General features: G+C 39.7%; 1 protein-coding gene across 1 annotated transcript in view; it reads left to right on the forward strand.

Annotated features, from left to right (window-relative positions):
• Positions 1–12,991, forward strand: part of celsr2 (cadherin, EGF LAG seven-pass G-type receptor 2) — a 104,843-nt gene that overhangs the window by 35,226 nt on the left and 56,626 nt on the right. Inside the window, exons 2-3 of the mRNA XM_036559827.1 lie at positions 5,409–5,696; positions 7,607–7,999. Coding sequence (XP_036415720.1) covers positions 5,409–5,696; positions 7,607–7,999 — 681 coding nt within the window. The remainder of the gene's footprint in view (positions 1–5,408; positions 5,697–7,606; positions 8,000–12,991) is intronic.

Below are 12,991 nucleotides of genomic sequence, written 5' to 3' on the forward strand. Positions count from 1 at the left end.
TTGGGGGGGACATTGGGGGGTGGTGAGCCCTGAAAACTGTGGTTTGGACAAAAATGAGCTGAATTAATTGTAAATAATTATTATTATAATGATCTTCTAACATTCAGAACTGAGGCAGTTGAATCACCACCATCAGACTGATGCATTTTTGGGCATCTCTGTTTGTATCTCTCTGTCTCTGCATCTCTCTCTCTCTCTGATGGTCATTAGGCTGATCTCTGACCTATATTCTGGCGGTTGTGAGCAGATGGGTTGTGTGGTTGAGATGATGTCTCTGTACAGCTGCTCTGTCTCTCCTCTAAAATAGGCTATTTTATATTTTCAAACAGGAGAAGCTGTACAGTATTTATTGTCTGTAGTCCACTACTGTGTAAACAGTTCCTCCAGTTACATTTGAGTATTTAATGATTCTAAACTAAACAAAATAACTGAATCAGTTTGAGATTTTATGATTCATTGTATCATTTCTATAAGAAATGAAACTGAATCGAATTTCCGAAAGAATTGGAGCCTAAATGATTCACTGAGATTTCAGGATTCACCGAATCATTTATCAAAAAAAGTCAAACTGAACTGAACTGTGCAGAGGTATCAGATTTCATCATTTACTGAATCATTTCCTAAATAATCAAAACCAAATCATATTATGTCCTTTGTGATTTCATAATTCACGGAATCATTTCGAGAACTAGAACCAGATCAAATAGTAGTTCCGTCATTGACGGAATTTTCAAAAAAATGGAACCGAGTTGAACCATGTTGACGTTGAATATTTCATGATTCATTAAATTGTATCCAAAAAAATAAGAGACCACAAGTGAATCATAATGAACTCTTGGTTTTTATCATTAATTAAATCATTTCAAAAGAACTGAAACCAAATCAGGTCATGATTTCATCAGTGGTTAAATCATTTCCAAACAAAATGGAGCCAAATTACGTAATGGTCACAATGAAGAGTTCCAGAAGAATGAGTCAAATTATCATGAAGTCTTAGACTGAATCATTTTCTTTTTTTGTGATTACATGTTTATGTTCTAAAAATACAATAAAATGTCCAAAAAACACGAACAGGAAAACAATGTAAACATATACAATCTAAAAAAGAGGAGAGTAAAATTTAGCTAGCTAATCAAGAGTTAAATTAATTAAAAAATGCGGAACCAGATTGAATCAGGATGTTGTTTGAGATTTCATGATTCACTGAATTGTTTCCAAAAGAATCAGAACTGAATCTAATCGAGATGGCGTTTGAGGTTTTTATGTTTCAGTGAATCATTTACAAAAGAATTGGAAACAAATTGAACTGTGGTGACACTGGAGATTCCATGGTTTGCTGAATCATTTAAAAAAGAATCGGAACTGAATCATATCCTTGCAGGGGACACTGGACAAACAGTTTCAGGAGATCCGTCTGAGAGCGATGAGATCCTGTGTGTGTGTGTGTTACCTCAGTGCTCTACAGGCGGGTGGGGGGGGGTGTGGTTGAGGGGTTGTGGGTAGGGGGGTGTCATGTTTGAAGAGCATCGCGTGAGATCTCCCATTTTTCATGCTCTCTTGTCTGACTGAGTGACTAAGAGAGGGAGAACCTCTCATCCTCTACACTCTGTTCATTCTGTTCATTATTAATGGTCCTACATGCCCCGGAGCACACGAGAGTGTGTGTGTGTGTGTGTGTGTGTGTGTGTGTGTGTGTGTGTGTGTGTGTGTGTATCCCAAGTTTAAGCCATGTTGTGGGGACCAAAACCTGTTTATACACTTAAGGACCTTTATTCCTTGTGGGGACCACAAGCTGGATCATTAAATTTAAAGGTGAAGACCTGTTTTAGCTTAGATTTAGGCTAGCAGTAGTTCTGGTTATGGTTTGGGTCAGTCTCCAGGAAATTAATGGAAGCCTATTTAATGTCCCCACAATTCACAGACACAAATATGTATGTGTGTGTGTGTGTGTGTGTGTGTGTGTGTGTGTGTGTGTGTCTGTATAATCCATCAATCTATATTCTACCAAATTCTGTAATGGCCAGTTCTACTGTTTACCAAATAAGACCCTGGAAATAGTAAACTATTTTCCACTTGAATAAAAAATAAAGTTTGATTGATATAGTCTGGTTCAGGATAGCATCTTCATATTTGCTACATTTATTATTATAAATGTGCTGTTTACTCAAAAATTACAAATTATAAATTAGAATCAGGGTCTGATTAATGTGAAGTTATAGTAGATCAAAATGAGAAATGGGCAAATGTGTGTCTTGTTGTTTTGGTTTATGAATTCAGCTTAAGCCAAAGAATAATCTCTAAAATTTTCAAATATCTAGCATTGATATCACAAAAGTTATGAAGATCATAACTTTAAGGCAAAAAAACACTTTTTAAAGCCTCTATATCTCAGAAACTCAAACCTCAAATTACAAATTTAAAAATGTTCATGTTTACTATGCAAAATGGCAGTGTTCACCAAAAATGCTAACTACATCTAGCCAATAGAAACAAGTTGAGAACAATATTATGAAAAAAAAACAGCTTGTGTTTGGAGGAAGAGATGGAAAAGCATTTTGAAAGTGACTGGAATGTCCAGTTTTGGTCTTAATACTAAAAGATATTTAGTCATAATGAATGTAGGGTGCTTGGCAAAACTCACCTTTTATATATTTAATTTGTAGTCAAAACGCAAGTTATTCATTTTCAGGAGATTTTTTTGTGAAGTTAACTTCCTGACATGCATAATGATGGAGAAAGTCAAAGGAAAATAAGTTTCCAAAGTGATTCAAACCTCATTACTTATTAACTGCTCACTAACCTCTATGATCTATTCAGTAACCTCTGTGAAACATCTGTAAGGCTAATTTCATCAAATCAAAACTCTTTCAGATTTTTCACATCATTTAAAATCTTTTAACTGAACGCTGTATGAACATTTCATGATGAATGAACCAAAAGAAATGATCCAAAATTGCTCAGATAATAATAAAATCTTAAAATTTACAACCATTTTCAAAAACAATGTTTTTTTAATTCTATTATAAAGTAACGTCTTCACAGAGAAAATTATGTAGGTTATGTAGTAAGAAAAGTGAGAAATGATGCACAATGCACTAGTATTTTTGTGACAAATTCCAATAAACAGAAAATTGTAGCTTATTATTTAATAACACTAACTTTATGTTGTTCCCAAAATACTGCAAACTGTGGATAAAGTATAGGTTTACGTTTTGGAGTTTAGTTTATAGCATTTAAATCTACGCTGTATGAGTTAATACTGAATAACAGTTATTATGACAAGTGACCTCAGACCTTTGAGTGGTAGTGTTAATACACTGAGCTGTATAACAAACAATAGAATGACGTAATTGTGTTATGAAGAATTCCATTGATATTTGTGTTTCTTTTCTCATAAGCGGTGTAGGATGTTAAACCACAGGCCTGTTACTGTGTGTGTTTGTGTTTTGTGGCGAGTTTGAGAAGTTTTACTCTGTGGACGGCATCCAGACCCCCACACAAAGGTGGCTATTGATGAAGAGTGTGTGCAGAGGAAGGCGGCGGCTTGTGTTTGCTGGACGCCTTTAATGTGATTAAATACGGGCGTGTTTGTTTCCCCTTTGGCCTGAAGAGGCCTCAGACACACACACACACACACACACACTCTCCCTGCTGTTTATGCACAGAGTTCCCAGGCTGTGTGTGTGTGTGGGACCCCAACAGCAGATTAATGACCTTTATTCATGTCCACGCTGCTCAGATCGGCCATTGTAGAGTAACGAGGGCGATTAATGAGAGAGAGTTTATCTCGTTAGCGTCGTTAGAGGTTTTAAGGACCAAACTTCCTCTCGTCTGTTTGTTATTCTGACGAACCGCCTCGTTTGCTGCTTGTTTATTTGTCCATGTTGATCGTTCTCTTTCTCTCCGTCGACAACTGTTTGTGTTTGTAGACTTAGGTTGTTGTGCTGTGTAAGTTGTGTGATGTGGAGATTTTCATTATTAATAGTGATTCTGTTACTTTAAGACTGAAACCTACCTGGAAAAACTGCATTGTAATCTGAGTAATAAATACCAAATTTGTAAAGATTTGATGTGCTTTAGTGTGGAGATATAGAGGGACAAATTTGCTCCAAAGCACTTAAAAATAATAAATAAAATAAAATGTGTGTGTGTGTGTGTGTGTGTGTATGTATGTGTATATATATATATATATATATATATATATATATATATATATATATATATATATATGCATTATTAATACGAATGTGCTTTTTTTCCAATATAAATATTTTAGAAATGATAATTCAAATTATTGTTTGTGCTTGTAGTGTTAGGTTATGTGTGTATGGTGTGGCATAGGTGATGTGAAGATTTTCATTATTAATGGCTAATAATTCTAAAACGTCTGTTACGTTAAAACTGAAACCTACTTGGAAAAACAGCACTAAAATCTGAGTAATAAATACCAACATTGTAAAGATCTGATGTGCTTCACTGTGGAGATACAGAGGGCCAAATTTGCTCAGTGCACAAAAATATATATTTTTATGTCTTCAAATTTTGTATGAAGCCATAAAATGACAAACATGCTTTTTGAACCTTCTGGCTAGTAGTTAAACACATTTAAATTCAAGAATATTCCTTGCAGTTTCACACATCTAGCGTCAAATATGTCAAAGTTATAACAAATCAAATTTTGCATATCTTAAATTATTTTAAACCAACAATTTAAGCCCATGCCTCTGTATAAAGCATTCATATCTCAAAAACTAATGAAGATACAAGGCTATAATTTTGCGTACTGTCTATTGGGTATAATAACATTTATTTCCATAATTTCGCATGGACCGATTGTGTAAGATACAGTCATATTCTAAAGTTTGGGTGCCTCAGTCCAATTTCACGTGTTGCTCATGTTCTACGACTACATCCAACGTATTTCTGCACTTTTTAATGCACAATTATTGTTTATTTGTGGAGTTTAACATACATAAAACATAAAATATGGCCTCTCCAGAAAGTTATGACACACATTTTATGTTGAGTTTTTTCCTATGTGTTAACGAATCTTAGCAGATAAATAGAAATGGCAGAGAAATGCTGTATTTAAGTTCTCTTTGTTTATTTCAGTCAAAAAAATGTAATTTGACTGGGGAACAGCAAACTTTAGCATATAGTTGTAGTGTATAATATAATATAGTGTGGATTGTATGCATTGTCCTGCCAAAGTGCTACTGTACTCTTCTCCTAATAGTTTCTCATGATATTAGAGAAATGCCTAAGACTCATTAATTAGTATATTTACATATTGTTCGCAATATGACAATTTAATTGCCAAAGCTTGGGTTCCAAAGTATAAGAATGTTAAAATAATATAATAATACAAAATAAAAAGCTTAATTGAATGTTCTCTCTCTCTCCTCTAGATGGCGTTCACTCCGTCTCCGCCCAGTGTCTGCTGCAGGTCACTATCATTACAGACGAAATGCTCTCCAACAGCATCACCCTCCGTTTGGCCAACACCTCTCAGGAGCGCTTCCTCTCCGTCCTGTTGGCCCAGTTCCTGGAGGGCGTGGCCCGCGTTCTCTCCGCCTCCCGCGAGGACGTGGTGGTCTTCAACATCCAGGACGATACGGACGTTAACGCTAGCATCCTGAACGTCAGCCTGAGCGTGGCGGTGCCTGCCGGGGGGACGCGGGGCAGGAGTGACCCTGGTAAGAACATACAGATGTTTTACTAAATCACATCAGGCATCAATGAGCAGGAATTATGCTGCGTTCAGGTGCTTATCAGAGTCTAATTACGAAACTTTGGGCTCAAGTGCATCATAGGTGGAAACATGGTTAGCTAGTCAGCTAACCTGATTTGTTTTGGTATCTTTCTAATACTGTAGGAAGAAACAACGTACACTGTAAAAAATTGCCGGTTTTATTCATTGTTTATTCATTGTTAACTTAATATTAGGAGTTCTATGAACTCAGAATTTAACCGAACCTGGTTACGTATATTTCTAAGTGTAAAAGCTGCAATTTTATACAGATGAAAAAAATGTCTGTCACCTTATTGTTGACACCTGAGCGTCAGTTGCATTTTTTTTTTTTTACCCTGATTTTCTTCCCAATTTAGTCGTATCCAAATCCACCCACTAGTTCTGACTCCCCCAATCATACAATACCATCAGCGCTAGGAGGGCAAAGGCAAATACAGGCTTTCCAAGTCCTGTGAAGCGCCACCGCATCTTTTCAAACTGCTGCTCACGCAACGTCATTGGACAGCTGAACACGCTTGGAGGAAAGCGTTACGTCAGCTAACAGATGCCTGCGCTGCCTAGCATCGCGCTGAGTGATGGGGGGAGATGGGGGGGCATCCAACCCACCCAGAGAGCGAGGCCAACTGTGATCTCTTGGTCTCCCGGTTATGGACGGCTGCAGTATCACCAGGGATCGAACTTGCGATCTCCTAATGACAGCGTCAACGCTTAGACGGTCGCGCCACTCAGGAGCCCCTCAAAGTTACTTGCATTCAGAAAAATAAAAGTACTTTCAGCCGCTGAAAACATCCTCTCCTCTGTCATGATGAAAGAGTAAAGGTCAAAGTCTGAAACAGGGTATCTAATGTGGAAGCGCTGGCTTAGAAATGTGTCTAAAAGCTGGTCGTCTCCGCTGCTTTGATCTCAAGTAAACCCTTTGAAAATGTGTGGAATTAGTCTCCTTTTTGATTGTAGGAAACTCAAGTATAGAAGTTTCCCACTTCTCAGTGTAAATCCTCATCCTTGGCCAAAAAAAGGAGGAAAATCCACCTCTACGATAATGATAATTTCTGCTAACGCCCATTTTCAGTGCTCTGTTATCAAGCTAGCAGTATTTCACATTAACATTTTATGGAGCTTATAAAAGGTGTGTTTTATCTGAAGTTTGTAACAGACAGTAATGTATATCTGAGTTTGTGTGTATCAGTGTTACAGTGACTCTTTCAGTAAAGAGCATAGAGCTGCTGCCGCTGTTTTACATTCCTAACAACTAACCGGAACACTGCTCATATTACGGCTTCTATTCACAGTCAGTAAAATCTGTGTAAATCAGAGTGTGATTGGTTGATTCCTCTGTCACTTCCTAATTATGTTGGTAGTTAATCTAACATGCAAGGGGTTCAGTCCAGCTTCTGAAGCGCTAACCAATAGGAGAGCAGCTCAGCTGTGACTTGGCTGTCAGCGTGGAGAAAACAGTCCAGCCTGGAAAATTTTCTGATGGATGTTTTACGAGTAAAAATGGCAGAAATGTATTTTTAATCTCCAAAAATTGTTAGGCATTCTCTGAAAGCCTAGAAGACCCTGAGGGTTCCTCTTTGCTGCTTGTAGTTACGTCTCAGTGGGACGTTTATGTGCAACTTCAGGTCAGGAACTTGCACTGGTGGGTGTGGTATTTTGCACATTGCCAGTTTCCACCTGATGTCGAGCTCTATTGAATGATGCTACCAAGCTGTGAGAGCTCCAAGGCCAGTTACGCTTTCCTGGACCCTCAGGCACTATTCTATGTCGGTACATACGGTCCAGGTTTTTTGTATTTAATGTATGTATTTGTGTGATTTGCACACTGAATGTGTGTTTTCTGGTTTTGGTCTACAGTGTCCCGGCTGGGGGCCGGAGGGGTGGAGTTTTTCGGGTCAGAGGAGCTGCAGGAGCGTCTGTACCTGAACCGGAGTCTCCTGGCACGGATCTCCTCCCAGCAGGTTCTTCCATTTGACGACAACATCTGCCTGCGTGAGCCCTGCGAGAACTACATGAAGTGCGTGTCGGTGCTGAAGTTCGACAGTCTGGCTCCCTTCGTGGCGTCCGACACCATCCTGTTCCGCCCGATTCACCCCATCGCGGGCCTGCGGTGTCGCTGCCCCACCGGCTTCACCGGAGATTATTGCGAGACAGAGATCGACCTGTGCTACTCCAACCCCTGCGGAGTCCACGGAGTGTGTCGCAGCCACGAGGGCGGCTTTACCTGCGAGTGTCTCCATGACTACACAGGTGAGTCGGGGTGAGGGGGCGGGGCAGAGTGATGCGGACTATACAGTGTATCAAGTACTCAAGTGAAACCAGCTGTCTAGCGAAGTGCTATCATTCTGTTTGTTTTTACTGCATGTGATGTTTTCTCTGCACGCGCGACCAACGTCCTTATAGCAAAGCCTGCTCACTCTGCGGCCATCGTCACCGCCGGCCAGTTATTTCCAGCTGTGCGAGAGCAGTCTCCTCTCTCTCTGAATGGGGAGAGACCATAATACTCAATGCTGGAGATCAAAATACCGTTTCACAAACACATTTGAAATCACTGACAAAATCTGACACAAACCTCGTAAATAGTTGTAGCGTTTGGCTCAACACACACATTTTCTTATCCTTCTGGGTCACGGGGGGAGCTGGAGCCTATCCCAGCAGTCATTGGGTGGAAGGCAGGATACACCCTGGACAGGTCACCAGTCCATCGCAGGGCGCGTTTGGCTCAATAACACGCTGCTGCGCTTTCGCAGATCTCCACAAGGGGGGGTTTCCCCACTAGCGCCACAATTTTAGTGACCCTTCTCCACTCGCAGCATAATCAATAAACACACCATGTTAAGCATAAAAAAGCTTTCCCATTCATATTTCAACCAGTGACTGGTCCTATTTGTGACTTTTCAGACTTGCTATTGTTCTATTGTGGTAGCCAGGCTAGTCTGATTAACCAAGAACTAGCCTTCCAGGGCCAGGCGTGGTATCATATGGAGAACGAATCATGAAATTCTGGGGTAAATGTAGAAGAATGTAGTCTCATTAGTGTCAGAACAAACTGAGTGTGAAATTTCTAAACCAATCCAACTACTTTTCAGCTGTGCTAACTTATGTTACATCCATGTGCTAACGACAGGCTTTTTGTCCGTCGGACATTGTTGACGAATGCACCAGTGCCGGGAGCTGACAGTAGGGGGTGCTGGTGTGCTCGTCAACATTGTCCAATGGACAACAAGCCAGTTGTTAGCACATGGATGACCATGAGGTTAGCACGGCTGAGAAGTCCCAGCAAAAAACTTGACAAGGCACTGGACTGGTTTAGAAATTTCACACTCAGTTTGTTTTAACACTAATAAGTCGACATTCTTCTACATTTACCCCAGAATTTCATGATTGTCCCCAGACATTCTCGATACGAGGTCACGCCTGGCTCTTGAAGGCTAGTTCTTGGTTAACCAGACTAGCCTGGCTACCACAAAAGAACAACTACAATGTTGTTTAATCAGTATGACTGTTACTGTGACTTTTCTATCAGTATTTATTATGGGGGAAATTAAGCAACAACGTCGAAGGCTAGTTTGAATCACCTTTGTTAAGGTTAAAGTGTTCCTAGCAATAATTTATCGTATTGTTATTGTTATTTATTTATTTATTTATTTATTTATTTATTTTCAGAATCAGGTTTCAGTGTTTTTGTTACTTCGGGTTTCAGAATTGATTTAGTTCTTGTGGGAAAATGACCTGCACCATTGTACTAACTGCCAAATGAGCGAATCACTTGCGCATTGCTCTGCATACTTAGTGGAGCTGATATACACAGCATGTTCTGATCTTATGTAGGTACACGGTGTATATCTGCATATCACATAGACTGAGCCTCACAGCTCAATCCCACACATACCTCATTCAGGATTAGCGAAGCTTTGTTAGCTCACAGTGAGCGAGGAGGGAGCACACAGGTGAAACCTGATCACAGATAAGCTCTTCTACACACAGACGCTTTATTAAGCCACATCAGGCAGCATACAGGCATCTCAGCAGACAAATATTCTGATTATTCGGTATCAACCAGTGCAGTATAATATTCAGAATCAGTTGATTTTCAGTATGTCTCTGTATGCAGTCTATTTATTTATAATTTTTTTTATTTTATTTTATTTCTTTATTTGACAGGGACAATACAGATAAACATTGTTACATATAATGCAACACATGTAATGCATATAGGGCATCTAGCTTAAGCTAATTTGCAGCCCCAGACCCTGGTTAGGCCTTTAAAAAAAAAGAAAATAATAAAAAATTACAATTAAAAAAGGAAAAAAGTTAATAGCATAACATATGAAATAAATACATAAAATACAGAAAGCATTATCAACAGTATGACTCCTAAATATTTAAACTCCTCAACTTCCGTTTGGTCAACATATATTAAAAAGTCTTTATGTTCTTATTGTCTTATGGTGCAGCACATTGATACTGCTTTAGTATGATTTAAAGTCAGACAGTTATTTTTGAACCGCTGTGAAACACTGATCATTTGCCTATTTAATATTTCTGCTGCTTTCTGTGACGTCTTTGCCTTTACATAAATGATGGTGTCATAAGCATACATTTGACACTCTGTGCCTGTACAATATTCAGGTAGGTCATTTATGTACACGCAAAAAAGAAGTGGCCCCAGAATTGAACCTTGTGGAATACCCATACTACAACCCTGAGGGGTGACTTCACACAGTTTATTCTACTTTAGTTTACATTTAGAATGTGTGTTTACTGGTTCAGCCTTTATTGCAGACAAATCATTCAACACTAATTATTATTACTCTCGTTATTATTGTAGTAGTTATAGTTACAGTTTTAGTAGAGCAGGCAGAAGTAGACTTAGTCGTGAGAATAATAATAATAATATTGGTAATAAAACATGTAAGTGAGGCTAAAAGTAAGAATAGACGGTTGTGCGCAGGAGAGCGTTGGGAGCAGATCCTCTCCCTGAGGAGTTCATGCAGGAGCTGATTAATTATGGATGACTACAGATGGAAGCAGTCATATCCCACTGTAAAAGCCCTGTGGTGATGCTCTCCAGTACGCTCCATTCTGCTGCTGTACGCTCTGGTTTGCTGCAGTAGCCAGCTCTCCTTTTTCCATGGTGAGAACCGCAATTTACCACAGTGTCTGAATATTTATTGTAGTTCTAGGACCGTTAACGCAGTGCCAGAACCTTAACCATAGTCTGGGTCGTGTACCGTTATTCTCTGAAAACTTTACTTTAGTTCTAGAGCCTCTGCCACAGTTCCAGAATCTTCACTGTGGTTCCAGAACCTCTCAAACATAATAGTTTGGAACCTTTACCACAGTTCCGGAACGTTTACCTTAATTCTGGAACCTTTTCTGCAGTTCTGGAACCTTTACCTTGATTCTGGAACCTTTACTGTGGTTCTGGAGCCTTTGCCTTAATTCTGGAAGCATTACCATAATTCTGGAACCTTTACCGTAATTCTGGAAGCTTGACTGCAGTTCTGGAACCTTTGCTGTAATATTGGCATGTTTACCTTAATTCTAGAACCTTTTCTGCAATTCTGGAACCTTTACCTTAATTCTGGAACCTTTACTGTAATTCTGGAACCTTGACTGCAGTTCTGGAATTGGTCCTGTAATATTGGAACCTTTACCTTAATTCTGGAACCTTTACAGCAGCTCCAGAACTCTACCTTAATTCCAGAACCTTTACCATATTTCTGGAAGCTTTGCTGTGATTCTGGAACCTTTGTTTGAACTTCCAGAACATTTACTACAGTTTCAGAACCTTTTGTCATCCTGGAATGTTTATTTTAGTAGAAATATAGAGTGTGGAACTCTATAAATCTGACAGCATGGAAGAAGAGGTGTCTTCTAGAATTGGACTTCTAGAGCCATCGCTGTTCACCTGATCACCTTTCTATGGCCTTAGGTCACACACACTTCAACAGGCTCTCTTTCTGGCAGATAATGAGAAATCTGAACCGAGCCGATATGTTTTTACTGCATTAACCCTTAGAACTTAAACTCTTTGTTCCAGATAACTGGGATCGCATTGCTGCCTCAACAGCAGTTTAAAAGTGGATGTTTTATGCATGACGTGCCCCAGAAATTCTGCGTATCCCACAGATCTGTGAACTAATGTGTTTTAATAGGGCTGGGGCGCACGGCGGGGAGGGGTGGAGGGCAAAGTGGGGAAAAATGATTTGAATATTTTAATCTCGAAATAGGCGAGAAAGACTTTTACCCTCCGTTCTCTTCTGTTTCACTCTGTTTTCTGACTCAGATGGGTTTAGTGGTTTTTGTGTCTGTTTAAGCAGCTTTGATGTGGACGCCCGTCATCTGTCATTATAATTCACTCTGTCAGTCTTTGGCACAAACTTTAGCACAACCTCCTAACCTTTACCACAATTCCGGAACCATTACCGTAGTTCCTGACCCGATTTCCGGGAACCTAATGGGAGTCCCAAAACCATTTACTGTAGTTCGGGGGCCATTACCAGAGTTCTGGAACCTTTTACCAAAGGTTTGGAACCTTCATTTTAGTTCTAGAACCTTTACTGGAGGGCATGAACCATTAAAATAGTCCTGGAATCTGTGCTGTAGTTCTGAAACCCTTACTTTAGTTACCAAACCTTTACCATAGGTCTGGAGCCCTTAACATAGTTTGGGAACCTGTAATGTGGTTCTGGAACTGTTACCGTACTTCCAGAACCTTTACTGCTGTGCTGGAAGCCCTGGTGTAGTCCTGTAGTTCCAGAACCTTTCCGTAAGGCGGGGACCCTTAGTGTAGTTTTGGAACCTGTGCCGTAGTTCTGGAACTCTTAATTTAGTTCCAGAACCTTTACCATAGGTCTGGAACCCTTAACATAGTTTGGGAACCAGTCATGTGGTTGTGGAACCCTTATTGTAGTTCCAGAAACTTCAAGGCACGAACCATTGGTATAGTACTGGAACCTGTGCTGTAGTTCTCGAACCCTTAGCATAGTTCCAGAACCTTTAATGGTGTTCTGGAACCTTTTTCCAAAGGTTTAGAACCTTTAATGTAGTCCCAGAATCTTTACTGCAGGGCTGGAGTCTGTGCCATAATTCTAGGACCCTTATTGTAGTTCCAGAACCTTTACCATAAGTCTGGAACCCTTAGTGTAGTTTGGCAACTTGTGGTGTGGTTCTGGAACCCTTATCATAGATCCAGAACCTTTACCGTAGGCCTGGAACCCTTGCCATAGTTCCAGA

Source organism: Colossoma macropomum, unplaced genomic scaffold (genome assembly GCF_904425465.1).
Source record: "Colossoma macropomum unplaced genomic scaffold, Colossoma_macropomum, whole genome shotgun sequence".
Lineage (NCBI taxonomy): Eukaryota > Metazoa > Chordata > Actinopteri > Characiformes > Serrasalmidae > Colossoma > Colossoma macropomum.